This window comes from Lepidothrix coronata, unplaced genomic scaffold (assembly GCF_001604755.1).
Source record: "Lepidothrix coronata isolate B3197 unplaced genomic scaffold, Lepidothrix_coronata-1.0 Scaffold122, whole genome shotgun sequence".
NCBI lineage: Eukaryota > Metazoa > Chordata > Aves > Passeriformes > Pipridae > Lepidothrix > Lepidothrix coronata.
The window spans coordinates 2,605,200-2,620,894 of NW_016690302.1; the positions used below are offsets into that span (position 1 = coordinate 2,605,200).

The following is a 15,695-nucleotide window of genomic DNA, read 5'->3' on the forward strand; positions in this document are numbered from 1 at the left end:
TTTTTTTCTCCTTCTTCCAGAGCCCCAGGCTCTTCTGAAATTTTGCTGTGGATCAGACAGATCAGACTTAATGAGTGAGAGCCATCACTTCACTCTTTCCAGCTGTCCCATATTTAATGATGTTTCAACCAAGGTCAGCTGCTAGAGCAGGGCAGAACCAGGCTTTATATTCAGTCTGACTTTAAGCCACTGCCTTAAGTCTCTCTCTTGAGAGGCTCCAAGTGGAAAGATTATTTAAAGTGCTTTTTTCCCCCCCCATAACTAGTTCCAGAGGTATTCTCCTTACCATGATGGAATTTTCTCCCCTACAAAACGTTGTCCCACCTAAAGGCATGTTGATAACACAGGACCTGCTCTTCCCTGCCACTTCAGTGTGTGCCATGGCACAAGGAGGGGGCAAAGCTCTTGGAAAGGAGCTGCTCCAGGAAAAAGTCATTCCTTAGGTCCCAACAGGTGGCTGCAGACATTCCAGCCACAGGGAACCCGGAATGACAGACAGTCAAACAGACATAAGTACGGACCAGGCAATTCTTTAGGCCCAGGCAGAAAATGAGGCTCCAAAACAAGAGACCCTGGGGAATAGCAAAGGTAGGAATGGCAGAGAAACGGGAATGTTTGGCTCTTGGGGCTTGTAATTAACTGATCTGACCCTGGGCATAACAAAATTAAAAAAAAACAAACCCCAAGACACAGAAGCTGAAGCAGGGAGGAAAGAGCTGGAGTGATGGTGTCCTTTTCCCTCCACAGATATTGCCATCAAACAACAGGAGGGAATCCATGGAATAAACCAGCAGTTTCTGCCAATATTCATCCTCTTTTGTCCTGGGTGTTTTCCCCATCTGAGCACAAACCCACTCAATACAAAATGGTGAATGAAGGAGATGTGATTTCGGGGCTACCACCTTAACTTCTTGGGGCATCTCCCTCCTTTATTCCTCTCAATCAATTCTCTCTCTGCCCACCAGCAGAACAGGACCCACTGCAGGGATCAGACACCACCACACAGGGGCTTTATCAGCTCCTTCAGGCACCTCTGCCTGCAGGTGAGGGAGGTCTCTGGGTGTGGAGGTTGGTTTCAGACCCTCAGTCACACTCAGACCTTAAAACCCACATCTGAGATGTGACTGGGGGAAGCAAAGGCAAAACCACATCAGAGCATCCTCATGCTTTGATTCAACCACGTGAACGTGGGACATTTGGGACATTTGGCTCTGTAGAGGAGTTTGGCTTCAGGTTCCACATCTCTGTGTCCCTCAAGCCAAGCCAGGACCTGCTGCTGTTTCAGCTCAGGGCAGGAGCACGAGAAATAAGTGTTTGTTCATGTGCAGGGGGAGTGAGACTGTTCACAGGACCCTCTCACTGCACTGCCAGTGGTTTTGGGGTGGTTTAACCAGGGCCTCGGGCTCTCCCTCCAAAAAAAGGGGGAAAGCAGCTCCTTTGCTCCCAGGGAAGGGGTGGGGGGTGTTTATGAGCAGAGGGGTATGATTGGGGTGCAAAGTCAGATCCAACACCATCCACTCCTCCCTCCCTCCCTCCCCTCCAGCTCTAGTGAAGAACAACAGCACTGACATCACCAAGATCCCACCAGAGGGGTGACCCAGGCAGGGCCAGCCCTGCCCCACGGGCTGGCACCTCACGGGGCCGTTCCCCTGGCACTAAAATTCCCTGGATTGCTTAAGGCAGGTTTCAGTGTATACAGCAACTCAAACAACAAACCACTTACACATTCCCAGGATTTCCTTCCCTCCACAGCGACTCCCCAGAACATGAACCAGAGCAAAAAGGGACACTGTGCCTTCCCAACCCGCTGGCAGCAGTGCCCATCCAAACCTGTGACCAGCCAAAGCCATTTTAGCAACAGAAGGGACAGGGCAGAGCAAAACCAAGCCAAAGGACCAAAGAAACGGGGGACTTGAGCTCTTGGATGAGACACTCTGCATCTTCTTCGTGCTGTCCCACCTCCATCCCCTCGGCCAACATTCCCCTCGGGGCAGCTGGATGTGCAGGACAGCCGGGAATGCCGGGGAAAATTCGGGGGTGGGGGGCTTGAAAGTATAATGCAAATCTCTTTCCTCTCTTTCTCTCTCTCTCTTTTTTTTTTTTTTTTTGTTGTTTGTTTGGTTTAGTTCGTCTGTTTTTTTTTTTTTTTTTTTTTTTTTTTTTTTTTTTTTACATATATACACAAGTCTGACAATAAAACGTGGAACACAGTGCAATGTCTTGGCTGCGTGGCATCCAGGACTGGCTTCAGTTGTGCATCGTGGCGCGTCCCGGGGATATGGATCAGTAAAATCCTGTCCTCAGCTGGGCTTCCACGGAGGAGCAAACCAGAAGCTGGTCCGGCTGGAAGAAGAGCAAAGTCCTTTTCTGTTTGTTCGGTTTTTTGTGGGTTTTTTTTTTTAAAAGCTCCCTGCAGTCTCCAGAGGGGGGGGAGGTTTCCTCAGAGGTGCCGCGGGCTGGGGTGCCCGTTGTGGTACAGCTTCTGTTTGATGTGCACCATGTTCCCGGTCGCCTCCTCGTACTGCCTGTGGTGACGTTTCCTGAACTCCTTCAAGTTACAAAATTTGGGAATCCAAGACCAGGAGTTGTCTGGAAGAGCAGAAGGGAGAAGGAAGGTGAGGTGTGACGGGAATGGTGAGAGCTGTGCTGTCCCACCAGTCCGAGCCTTGGCGAAGCCACCCCCGAGTTCCTCCCTTCAGGACGGAACAGGGACGAGGTGGATGTGGCACCACTGGGTCACTCTCTGCCCCTCAGCTCGTGCAGCCTGGACAGTGTCATTTGGTCCCCCAGTGGTTCAGCTCTGAGCCCCCAAACCTCCCCCTGCCATCCTGTTCCACCAGAGTTCGGGGTGATTCCCCCCCAAAACTCCCACAAAGGGCAGCTGGGAAGTCCCAGAGAACGACAGATTGTGTGAAGTTAAACAGCCGTGCTGGGAAATGGTTGGACTTGATGATCTCAGGGGTCTTTTCCATCCCAAAGGAGCCTGAGCCCCTGATTGCAGCTGACATGAGGTGGCTGTGACTGCCCTGACCAGCCACAGCCTGATGTCTGAGCTTCCATAGAATGTTTGCTATTTTGGGCAATCCCTCCCATCAGGAAGGAGCTATAGGTTATTCCAACAGACCACGATTTAAGCTGATCAGGCCCCAATGTGACATTGAGTCACTGCTAAGTGGTGCTCATGTTTTTCAGGGAGGGCTCCTCGTCCTGTACCAGCACAGAATTTGTATTACCCTACCCCTGTCTCGCACTCACAGGCACCATTTCTCTCTTCAGAAGAAAATTTCAGCTTTGTTCCACAAAGAAATAGGATTCCTTCCTGCTTATTGCCTTTAAAATGGCCAATTTGCACAGGTGATTTGAATGAATAGGAAATACCTAAAAGAACATTGCACCATTGGCCAAACCCTCCTTAAAGGCTTAGAATAGGCATAGACAGGGAGGAAGAAAAAAACGAAACAAAAGAGATCAATTAGCTTAAATACTAAATTAATCACTAAAAATAAAACCCTCTGCGGTCTCCACTCACGAGGGGTGGGTTAGATGGTGATAACACAGCTCACAGCTCCAGCTCTGGAGAACAATATTCCCCTGCTCACCACAACATCCCTTTGCCAGCCCTGACCCCATGGGCCCCGAGGAGGTCACAGCAAAGGTGCTCTGATGGAAAGCAGGGGGGTCAGGGCCCCAACGCTGGCTCAGCACCTGAGATCCCACTGCAAACCAGTTATCCTTCTGCTCTGGGAAACAGCAGCACCACAGCCTGGAGGGAGTCCTGACTCAGAGCCTGCTCACACAGGATTTGGGAAGACTAATGGGAAATTAATATCATTTTTATCTGAGTTTTCAGAGAGAGATAGTCCACTTCCCTAATTAGAATTTTGCAGATAAATCTTCCTCTTGCTCGCTCTCCTTTTCCTCTGAGTTGTAATTTCACAGACACCATCAGTCAGAGCTGGAGACACCGAGATTTATGGGTACAGTGTGAGGGAATTTCAAGCCATTCCCTGGATTAATAGTTTTTCTGCCTATTTTTTTTTCCCTTCCAAAGATTAAAGTCCATGGGGTGTCCATGCTGAGGGAGCAAACTGGGGAGGGGAAGGAGCGTCTGTTTGTCCTTCTGAGGGTGTTAATTCAGGATGCTGAGCTTACTGGTCCAAAGACTAACTAGTCTGCCCCACACTTTTCCCTGTGGGGCTGATGTCACCACATCTGGACACATCTGGACAGCAGTGAGGGTGGGAAACCTCGGGTGACACAGCACAGATGTCTGTCACTGTCATCACAATGTCACAGGTTTGTACAACCACACAAGGCTGCTCTCCAACAGCATAACCCTGGTTGTAAATTGGAAAAATCCAGATTTTTTTCTAATTTTTTTTTTTTTTTTAATATCCAGCTTTTTGAAGTTTGGTCTGACCTGAAAACATTCTGCCCAAATGAGCAGCCACAGAACCCCCAGCACCATCCTGCCCACAGGGAAAGGTCTTCCTTTGCATCTCACACCCCTTTGCACCCACACATACATTACCCTTTCCAAAGCACAGCCCTCGGGGCTGGGATCCTCAGTATTCCCACATCAACATTCCTGCTTCTGTCAGACAATCATGGAATCTCCTGAGCTGGAAGGGACCCACGAGGGATCATCGAGCCCAACTCCTGGGATACAAAGGGCTGGGATACATCTGGCCAGACTGGTGCCAAACCCACGTGGAATAAACATGGCAGGAGTGTGGATCTCCTCCCTCTCCACCAGCTTCCAAGGGCAGGGGAAGGGTTTTAGGGCAGAGGAGGAGCCCGTGGGGCTGCACTTACCATACCGTCGGCTGGTTCTCCAGGCTCGCACCGCGTAGTGGAGAACCCCGTCCATCCACACCAGAAACCAGCTTATACAAAAGCCCAGCAAAAGTCCCAGCATCAGGTCAATCTCCTGCTTGGTTACATTGTCAGTCACAAAGTAGTTCTCCGAGGAATCCACCACCGACTGGTCCCCGTCGTACGGGATAACGTAATGGACATGATGCCTGCGGCGGGAACACGCACGGGGAGAAGGGTCAGCGCCTCGTCCACCCAGTTATGGAGGGTTTAACACCATCCTCCCAGCTCCTGCCACCGTCCCAGGGAGCTGAAGTGCTGCCCTGGCTCTTGGTGCTGATGTCAGCAGAGGAACTGGCAGGGAGGAGGGTGGGAAAGCACAGAAACCCGACCCCGGGTCAGGGGCTCCTGTGGCGCTCCCGACACGGGCTCCCCGCGCCCGAGGTTTTCCTCATCAAATATTAAGCAGAACACGCGGTCGGAGCAGCCACCCCCGGGGACACAAAGGTCACAGCTGCCTGTGTTTGAGGCAGAGGCCACTAATGCCTTGTTCCTGTGAGCACACACGGGCTGGTGCAAGGGCCACCACCACTCGTCCCCTGGCAGGAGGGAGAACTGTCCCCTCCCTGCTCTGCAGGACAGCCCCAGGGGTGAGCTGTGCTGCTCCATGTCCCAGAGTGAAATGAGACTTCTGTGCCTCCCATATCAGAGCAGAGAGTGTTCATAGCCACGGAGGAGGCTTGTGAAAGCATCCCTGAATTCCTCCTCTGACAGCAGAGGAAGGAATCCCTCCTGCAGACAAGATCCAAGACCACCTCAGGCTCTCCTGATGCATGACCAAGGAGGTTTGGGGTGTTCCTCAAGGACCAGGCAGCAATTCCTGCCTGTAGGAGATAAAAGAATCCCTCCCAGCATGGGAGCAGTTGGCAACTCCCCTTCCAGGGCCCTGAACACCTCTGGGGGTAAAGGAGCAGCACTCCCAGCTCCAGAGCTTTCCAAGGCTTCCATCTCTCTCAGGGGTTTGGAGGGGCTGGCCCTGTGCCTCATGCCAGAAGGGTGACTGGGTTCATTTGTGCAGTGAGGTGATGGAGACCGAGGTTGGGGTGAAGCTGAACTGCTTGGAAAACCCTGGTTAACTTGGGAAAGGCAGGAAAATGGCAGGGATGGAGTGAGGGAGTTGTAGAGTAGGAAAAATCAGGCAGGTCTGTGGGGGCTGAATGGGAGGGGATCAGCAGTGACAGGTCCCTGAGAGCTGAGCCTGTGGGGTGGGAGGATCCCAGATGATGGGGGATGCAGGGATGAAAAACAAGCTGCTCTGGAGCCTCTGCTTTCCACAGCCCTGAGCCTTCCTGGGGAGCAGCCAAGAGCCCTGGGGCTGCCCAGGCTCTGTGCTCAGCCCTCCTGCCCCCTCCCTCTGCCTCCCCCAGAGCTGGGCACCGCAGGGCAGGGGCTGTCCCCGCTCCAGGGAGCCCAGGGCACCTCCAGCACTGCGGGCACCGCCACAGTCCTGGCACTGGGGGCATCACCAGTGCTCCCAGCTCGGGGCAGAGCTGCACGGGCTCTCCCAGTACTGCCACCAGCATCCCCAGCATCCCCAGCATCTCGAGCATCCCCAGCATCCCCAGCATCCCCAGCATCCCCAGTATCCCTAGCATCCTTAGCATCCCCAGCATCCCCAGTATCCCTAGCATCCTTAGCATCCCCAGCATCCCCAGTATCCCTAGCATCCTTAGCATCCCCAGCATCCCCAGTATCCCTAGCATCCTTAGCATCCCCAGCATCCCCAGTATCCCTAGCATCCTTAGCATCCCCAGCATCCCAAGTATCCCTAGCATCCCCAACATCCCGGCTCTCCCCCAGCCACGGCCCCGGCCCCGCTCCCACTCGCAGGAGAGGAGGCAATCGCCGAGGCCTCTGAATATGCATGAGGTGCAGGTTGCTCGATAATCACGCCTGAGAAACGTCCAAATATTTACACAAACAAACCTCCACTCAAAGGAACCTTCTGAAAACAGCCCTAATCTCGGCGACGACTTAATGGGGGCCACCTGCACCAGAGGCACCGGCGCTGGCAGGGCTGGCACAGCCCGGTGCCATGGCACGGGGGTGGGAAGTGGGAAGCCAGCCCATCCAGCCGTGTCCAGTCCCCGTTTCCATCCAGCAAAGGGACCCGACTGGGATGCAACAGAAGGAGATGCCTCCAGGCCAGCTCTGATGGCAGCTCACAGAGACCTCAGGGGTAAGGGCAGCCCTCATTTGGTTTTTCCCTCATTTGGCTTGGGAAAAATCCAAGGGCGGAGGGTGTGGGAGGGAGGGCTCCTCAAAAAGGAGCTCTTGCCATGACTGGGAGGGTTCCCATGAACACAGCCAGCTTTGCAGGGGGGGAAAAGAGAAGCCTCACACACCTGCCATATTCCACACTTCCCAAATCCCTGCACACACACCAGCCATGTTCATGCTTCCCAAATCCCTGCACACACACCTCCTGTGTTCCACAGTTCCCAAATCCCTGCACACACACCTCCTGTGTTCCACAGTTCCCAAATCCCTGCACACACACCTCCCATCTTCCACAATTCCCAAATCCCTGCACACACACCTGTCATATTCCACACTTCCCAAATCTCTGCACACACCCCCTCCCGTGTTCCATGACATGGGGACTCCTGGCAGGTCCTTGACTTACTCCCTTTTGCTTCCTGCAACACAGGCACAGAATCCACAAACCCCTCCCAAAACCTGGGCTCCTTGAGATGATCCAGGGCTGGAATTCCTCAGCAGGACCTGGTGTGTGTCCCCTCTGCACCACAGTCCCACAACCCCCGGGGGGACCAAAAGCATCTCTGAGGCTCAGAGAAGCAAAATTCCCAGGCACATCCAGGACTGACCCGATCCCAGGAAGTGAGCACAGACCTCTCCCCACACATGAGGTGGTTTTCATGGACAGTCTCAGCCCAGGACCAGAAGAAGAAGGTCCTGGAGTCCCCCCCTCCCCTCTGCCAAACCCCCCAGTGCTGAGGGATGTGACACACACACAGGTCACACACGTGCAGCACAGCCAGCTGTGCTAACAAGGGATCCAGGGCTCTCCTCACACACTTCCCAAGGGGTTTTCCCCCCATCCTGCTCTCTGCACAGCCCTTGTTCCCTTGCTGGGCAGAGGGAAGGGACACAGTCACCTCCTCCCTGCCTTGTCCCTGCTCGGTGCAGGCTGACTCTGCACACTGCAGTGGGATCTCCTCCAGCTCTCCTCGCTCCCTGTGCTCATCCCTGGGCTGGGCAGGGGCAGCTGGGAGGGCCTGGCTCTCCTTTCTCAGCTCCCTTTCCGTGTGCTCACTGTTCCCAACACCCCGTGATTCCACAGGCCACGCTCAGAGCTGAAGTCTCTTTTACTTCATGGGAGGCAAAATTCGACAGAGAGTAAAACCTTTGACCTGTCTGGATTTGGCAATTTAATTACCCAAGTATCAGAAATCAAAGCTGGATCCCAAGTGCAAGTTTCCTTAAAAAATAAAACCTCCTGTCACTAAAGCTCCCCGGAAAAGCAGCTTTTTTGGGAACCCTGAGCTACCAGGATAGTTCCATACAGAGGAGATCCCAGAGCCACATTTCCACTCCGCAGAGTTTTCCAGAAAGGGTTTAGCAAAGCTCAGGGAAAGTGAATTTTTCCTGATGGTGCAACAGTTGGGAGAGCTGGGCTGCAGGGAATTCCATCCTTTGTCTTGCCTTACCAGGACTGAGTGGTGCCCCTGGGATGGGGAGGAGAGCAGGGACAGACCCCCACAAGGTTCCTGTTGCCACTCAAGTCCTTGGGGACGTCACAGGAGTGGTTCAGATGCTGTCACACCAGCACAGCACCTTATTAATAGTGCACAAAGGTCCAGGTCCCCACCACATGCCAAGGGGATTGGAAAGTGGAACGTGCCCTGGATGGTTCTGGGATGCAGTGAGGGAAGGAGTCACCTCTGTGGGTGCAGGAAACCCCCCCACCTCCTTGCCAGGGCACTTCCAGGGAGGGCAGAGAGTGCTGGAGACCAGGTTCTGGCTCCTCAGAGCAAACACTTTTGGCCAAACCTTGTTTTCAGAACTGTGGGGTCCAAGGCTGTGCCTGTTTCACCAACCAAAGGCCCTTGAGAAGAGTCAAAAAGCTGCCTCAGAGTGGCACCACCTCAGCCCTCAGTCAGAGGACTGGCACTGGAGTGAGGTCTTTGGGGTCCACAGCCCCTCTGCTGTGACAGAGCTGTCACACGTAGTCCTCAAAAGCCAAACCCACATTCTGTCCACGTTTATTTACAAGAAAAAGATGTCCCACATAACCTGAGGGACAGTTCCTGGCAGTTCCAGCCGGTATCAGTTGCCCCAATAGATCCAGGGCAAATTATTTTGACTGGGTTAATCACGTGCCACCTCCCCTCACACGTCATGCACGTTCAGCCATGCCCACCCTCAGGGAATCATGGAATATCCCGAGCTGTGGATGTGCTGGATGTGCACCCTGGATGTGCTGGAGCTTCCACGGGAAAGCACAGAAATGTCAGCACTTCAGGCCAGACACACTTCAGGAGCAGAAGGGTCTGGTGAGCAGCGAGTGAGAGGCTGGATCTGCTGCTCATCCCTGGCCAGGCAGGACCTGGCTCAGGTGACAAACTGGAGCTGCCGGACAAAGGGAGCACAGTGTGTGTCTGTACGTGTGTGCCCGAGCTGTAGCAGCCCTGTGCCCACTGCCAGGGTGTGACAAAGGGGGAACACCTCCTCTCCTCCTCAGGACAAGCCGTGGCTGGAGGTTCCAGTGCCGAGCTGCCCCGAGCGCTATTGTCCCTTCCAGTGACCTTGTGTGAGCTCCGGCTGCTGCAGCCACAGCACAGCACAGGAGCCTCTAAAGAATCCACTGCTTTGTTTTACAACACAGAGGGCCCCTCGGTGCCTCTACAGTTCCCACATCCCCCTCCCGTGGGATGGGGGTGGCCGTGTGCCGATGGATGCTCCGGCTCGGCTCGGCTCCCTCCTGGGCAGGTGTCTGTCCCTGCCCCTCAGACACGTCACATCTCCCGGGCTCATCCTGCAGCTGCCACATCCTGGCTGGACCAGCCCATTCCCCATCACCAGCTGCAGCAGCATTCGGGGAATGTGCCTTATCCAGCCCCCCTGGAATGCCCTGCACGGGGCAGTGCCGCCCTGTCCTGCATCCCTGCCTGACCTTGCAGCCATTCCTCAACATTCCAAACAGCCCAGCACCTCTCAGAGCCATTCCCAGCAGGGCCAGTCTGCACACCAGTGTGGTGGTGCCACTGCACAGCTGGACACATCTCCCTGGGACACAGCACATTGTCACAGCTCCCAGAAGCCCAGGGCAGTCCCAACAGTCTCCAGCACAAGGCAATGAGCATTCCCAGCCTCCCAGCACATCCACAGAGGGGCTGCGGGCAGAGAGGTGTGATGACTTTTCCAGAGTGGCTGGGAAAAGGAGGAAACAGAGCAGGAATATTCCTCATGACAGCAGTGCCACCCTAACCAGTGATCCCAGCGTCAGGGCAGGGATCCTGGGATCACCAGGGATCACCAGCATCCCAGCCAGCAGACTCCTCACACATTCCACATTCCACCCTGCATCCAGCTGCTCTCCTAGGAAACAGCCCATTGCATGGCAGGGTCTCCATCCACATCAGTCACTCAGGAGAGGTCCAACACAGCCTTTCCCTCCTGGATCAGGGCCCAGGGAGAGCAGGGCTGAAGCATCCCCGGGACAGGAAGAGCTGACTCGAGGCTGGCCAGGCCCCCAGCTCTGCTGCAGGGTGTTGGCACTCAGGTAAGGCTGACCCTTCTCCTGCTCCTTTCCAACCCTGCTCACGGGAGACACTTTGCCTAGGAGGGAAAGACTCATCCAAGGTCACTCAGAAGGTCAGTGGCAAGGAGAACACAAGCCAGAGCTGCTGAGGTCCCTGTCCTTTCCAGACAAGGGCCTTGCAAGCCCCCCAGGCTGTTTTGCTCCATGCAGGTGTCATCTGTTCCCTCCAGCTCCCTCTGCCTCCACGGACGCCCTTTGGTGTTTTTCCTTTGCATGACATCACCCAGCTCCTGATCTGCTGCCAGCTCTCTGCTTCCAGAGAGGACCCTTTGCTGGCTGGGACGGAGAAATTCGGACACCTCTGCAGTCCTGCCCAGCCCTGCTCTGCCCTGGCAACATCCACATCCCAAGGGGGTAAGGCCAGAGCCTGCTTTGCAAGGAGGACCCACCGCGGTGATTTGGACAGCCTGGATGCTCCACATGCCGAGGACAGAGAGTGCCAACTCCCCCAGGGATCTGCTCCAGCAGCCACATTCCTGCACGGCGTCAACAGGAGCCAGCAGGAGTGTAAATGTGGCTGTCACCCCTCCCTCCCGCAGCCAGGAGGCAGATGTTAGGAGAGGAACAGTCCCTGTCACACCCTGCCTGGCTGTGCAGGCTCAGCACCAGCAGCAGGTGCCAGGGCCAGCCCAGTCTCTCTCTGCTGACGTCCTCGCTCCATGCACCACCATCCCTACACCAGCTTCCCTTCCCAAGCAACTGGCAGGACTGTTTTCCCAGTGAACAGCTGTGGATGCTCCCTGCTGGCCCCAGGGGTGTTGGCAGCCCTGCCCTCCTTGGCTCTGTGGCTCTTGGTGGAGCAGCCCCACGGGTCCAGCCCGGTGGTGACAGCCCACCCACACGAGGAGAATATCTGCCACCCCTCACAGCCCATGGGAACGTCCATCCCAGCCATCAGAGCAGGAACACTCCCATGGCAAAGGCACAGCCCAGCCCAGGCTCGCTCAAACTGGAAATAGTGGCTCAGTGGACATTGTCACTCAAAAGACTGCAAACATGGGCCAGCCTTGGCCACGTTTCTGTGCACTGGGCAGGGGAGCAGGGCAGCAAGTGCAGCCCCAGGCAGCTTTACCCCAGCACCCCACACCCTCGGGCTCCAGTCCCTGCAGCCTCCAACAGTCACTGAAACTTCACACGGCACAGGTGTCACCAGGTCCCTCTTGGTTCTCCACAAAGAACAGCCACAGCTCCCATCCAACATCACAGACCCCAAAAGCACCTCCCAGGGCCCAGCGAGGTCACTCTTGCCCCATCAAATTGCTCCCCTGCTTCTGGCATAAAGTGATGAGCAACAGCTTCAGCCTCCAACAGCCCCAGTGGTCCTGATTCCATGGGGATGGGCATGACAAAGGTTGGGATCAGCCCCAGCAGTGCCAAGTGTTCAGCCTCCAGCAGCACCTGAAGATGGGGCTGGTTTTCTTCCCCAAATATTTTGACCCTAATGACATTCTCTAGCCACTTTGAACACACAGAGTGCTCATGAACGTGGAAAAAAACCATATAGCATTCCTTCCACTTGTCCTGGGACCTTCTTCCTGGTCAGTGCCCCATGGAAAGGAGGACAGAGTCCAGGGAAAGGTACATCGCTGCCCATGAGGACAGACCCCAGCACAGCCTCCATGAGCTCTTTGAGGAGGCAGCCAGAGCAGACAACGACCCCAGAACCCCCAAAACATGGACAGAGCCTGGGGCACCCCTGGGTACAAGTCATGCTGCTGCCTGCCAGCCTCCCATCACAGACCAACACCATGTCCCAGCACCCCTCCTCAGGGAGCAGAAAGTGTGGACAGGGACAAGTGACTCCTAAGCTGGAACTGCAAACACAGCCAGGCCCATCCCACTGCCAGGGGAGTGGGGATCCAGGCTGTGGATGCTGCAATGGCAGCCTGGCACAGCACAGAGCCCCACATCCCCTGGCACGTGGGACACACACAGAGCCAGCCCTCTCTGCCCACAGCCACCCCCAGCCCAGAACAGCTCCCAGCCCCTCACAGGGACAGGAGCTCAGTGCAGATTCCAGTTCCTCCTGGAGAGCACATCCTGCTGTACACTGGATGCCCAGTGCCAGGTCTGCAGTCCACCCTGGGACATGGCAGACCATTCCTGGGGAAGGGGTCCCCCCTGACACCCCAAGGAAGGGTGCAACCAGGGGAGGAGAGTGGAAGGAAAGCATTTCTGAATGAGTTATTTGGTCTGACTGACACCACGACCCAGGCCAGGGCAGGAGGGAAAACCTTAATTGCGGCAGCTCAGCCCACTGCACATCAATCTTCATTTGTTCCAATTCCTCCTTCCCTTCCATTTCTGCAACATTTACTTATTTTCCCCATTCCTCCCTGCAACACACTGAACTGCAGCCAGCTCCCTCCTCCAAGGACTCCCTTTGGTTATTGGCAAATTAAGTTCTTCATCAAGCCCCGGCACTGGCGCTGACAACGCGCTCCAGGACACAGCCCTGCCTGGTGCGAGGCAGAGCTGCTGACGGCTCCCTGCGCCCAGGGCCTGTGCCCAGAGCACTTGGAGAGCTGACAGCAAGGACAAGGCACATCCAGCACCACCTGCCTTCAAATCAGAGGACCCAAAACACTGGCACTGGGGCAGCAGGTCACAGGGAGCAAGAGGGGATCACACCCCAAACCTGAGCACGAGGCCGCACAAGGTCCCACAGCTCAGGGGTGCTTCTCCTACATCGGGGCATGAGCACGTGGGAGCCAATGTTCAGGAGCAGGGACTGGTGTGATGTCTCTCTTGGCAAGAGCCACTGCTTCTACATACCTGAGGCAACTGGTAAACTTTGCTTGTTGCCTCCTCTCAGATCCACGCTCGACGATTTGGAAGCTGTTTTGGGCACTTTCGAAGAAATGACCTAACGATGTCTGGGGAGAGTGCCATGGCTAATTTATCTGCCTCCACAGCATCTCTGCAGACAGAGAGTTAGAGTCCCCCTGCCACCTTCTCAGGCTTGGGCAGGACACTGCCAAACCACCAGTGAGACCTGACACTCCTCAGCCCCTCCAGACAACATTAAAGTCTGTTGCCAGCAGCCAATTTTCACCACCACTGAACCAAGCTGTGACGAGCAAAAAGAAAAACCGATGGAAGAGGGGGAGGAAAAAACCTAAACTAGCAAAAAACACCAAGACGACTCAAAAAAAATTAGCTAAGAGAAAGCTAATCCTTGCCAAAAACAAGCCAAAGACACTGTGGAGGTTTCTTGCCCCCAGTCTTCCCAATTGACCTTAACAGGGAGACGCCTCAGGTGCCCAAGGAGCACCAGATATTTAGGGTCTGTTACTGTATCATCCAGGGCCCAGCTGAATTTGGCCCTGGAGGTACTGCCTGTATCTTTCTCTGCTGTTCTGCCACGGGAGTCTGGGGAGAAAGGTACCGATCACCTTCGGTGCCTGAAGCAGAAGTGGAAGGGCAAAGCAGCTTCTCTTCATTAAGCGAAGCACATCCCAGCTCCAGCTCAGCTCCCACACCAGGGACACCAGAGGGATGTGACGCCTGGGAGACAGGATGCAGCTGGTTCCAGAGGCAGCTCAAAGAGGAGTAAAGCTCAATTTAAACGTTGGATGTGACAAGGGAGGGCTCCCCCAGCATGTCCTTTAGCTGGCACAGCCTCACGCTGCTTCACTCCCCCACAGACAAGAAACTCTCCTGCAGGCTGTGAGTAACCAGGCACAGGAGGGGAGCGAGGCCTCCAGGAGTGCAGGACAAGGATCACTGACAGCAGTCCCACAAGGAAGGGAGAAATCCATCTCCCCAAAACTCAGCCCCCGGGCCCGAACACAGGGAGCAGCCAGATCCCAGCTCCGAGCTGAGCGCTTCAGTGATTACACACGACGTAAGAGCGACGTTGTTTGGGAGAATTCAGCATTCCCAACAGCCATGGGGAGGGCCAGGGATTTGTCCAGTCATAAACTTGTGCACAGCAAAGGCATGACTCCTGGCACAGCATCCACCTGGCTCACAGAACGCTCCACAAAACCACAGCCCAGCCTCCTCGGGGTGCTGTGTCCAGCAGCATCACAACTCTCAGGAGGAAAAGCCACAGGGAATTAAAATCCGATCAAAGATTGCAAAGCCTCAAAGTGACACTGTCCTACACAGCCACACTCCGGCCTGGGCACGGATCCTCTCTGTTCTCCAAACCCCATTTCATTTAAGCCACACGACTGCGAGACCCAGAGCACAAACAGGCTGAGGACCATCACAACCCAGGGACAACAAAGGCAAAATGACAAACGTTCAAATCGAAGTTACTCACTTTGGCAGGGCTCGCGGGTGCACCTACACAAACACGCACACAAAGGAGAATGGACTTCCAAGCCCACAGAAAACTCTTCTTCCGGAAAAAACCAAATCCCCCCCTCCCTGTGTTCATGCAGGAGCCGGTGAGGAAGGTGAGACACAGCCAGAATGCAAAGATGGTAGCCCGGCCAGCAGCGCCCCGGCCACCACCTCCCCTGTGCCTCCCCAGTGAGACAAGGTGGGAAGGGGCTGGGGGGGGACGGGGGGGGAAGATCCTCTGCAGGTGAACTTACCTTCCACAGTTGCAGTGACAAACTCGGTCTTCCCCTCTCAGATGCGGTAAGATGTAATTGTGAAATCTGTCCAACAACGCATTCATGTCCATCAAGCAAGCTATTGCCTGTAAGAGCCCACAACCAAGGCATCTGGTCAACTCTGGATGATGGAATAAAACATTGACTCTAGTTTGATTGCCAAAGACTGAAGCAGTCATAAAGAAAATAATCTTTGGTGTTTACCGGGGCGCACACACATGCACACACACGCACACACACACACGGAGGTGCTCAGGCTGAGGGACGGTGCGGGGGGTGGGGGGGGAGGAAGGGGAAGGGAGGGTGGACACTGGGATGTGACGGGGACAGGGACATGGGGACAGCATCACTGGGATGTGACAGGGATACCCGTGAAAATCATGGTGTTTGCATTCATGGACATCAATAGGGGATGGCCAGCGGTCGGGTCCGTGCGCCCCAAGCCCGCGGAGGGCGAGCGGCGGCCG

General features: G+C 55.2%; 1 protein-coding gene across 2 annotated transcripts in view; it reads right to left on the reverse strand.

Annotated features, from left to right (window-relative positions):
- Positions 1-7: 7 nt before the first annotated feature.
- TMEM240 (transmembrane protein 240) overlaps positions 8-15,695 on the reverse strand; it is a 16,812-nt gene continuing 1,124 nt past the window's right edge. Inside the window, exons 2-4 of one of the 2 annotated variants that reach the window (XM_017825789.1) lie at positions 15,208-15,314; positions 4,816-5,024; positions 8-2,589 (exon numbers count right to left, since the gene is read on the reverse strand). In XM_017825789.1, the coding sequence (XP_017681278.1) occupies positions 2,441-2,589; positions 4,816-5,024; positions 15,208-15,299 (450 nt within the window). In that variant the 5' untranslated portion in view covers positions 15,300-15,314 and the 3' untranslated portion in view covers positions 8-2,440. Of the gene's footprint in view, positions 2,590-4,815; positions 5,025-15,207; positions 15,454-15,695 lie in introns of those variants that run through there. The other variant, XM_017825788.1, reaches the window with a different exon arrangement.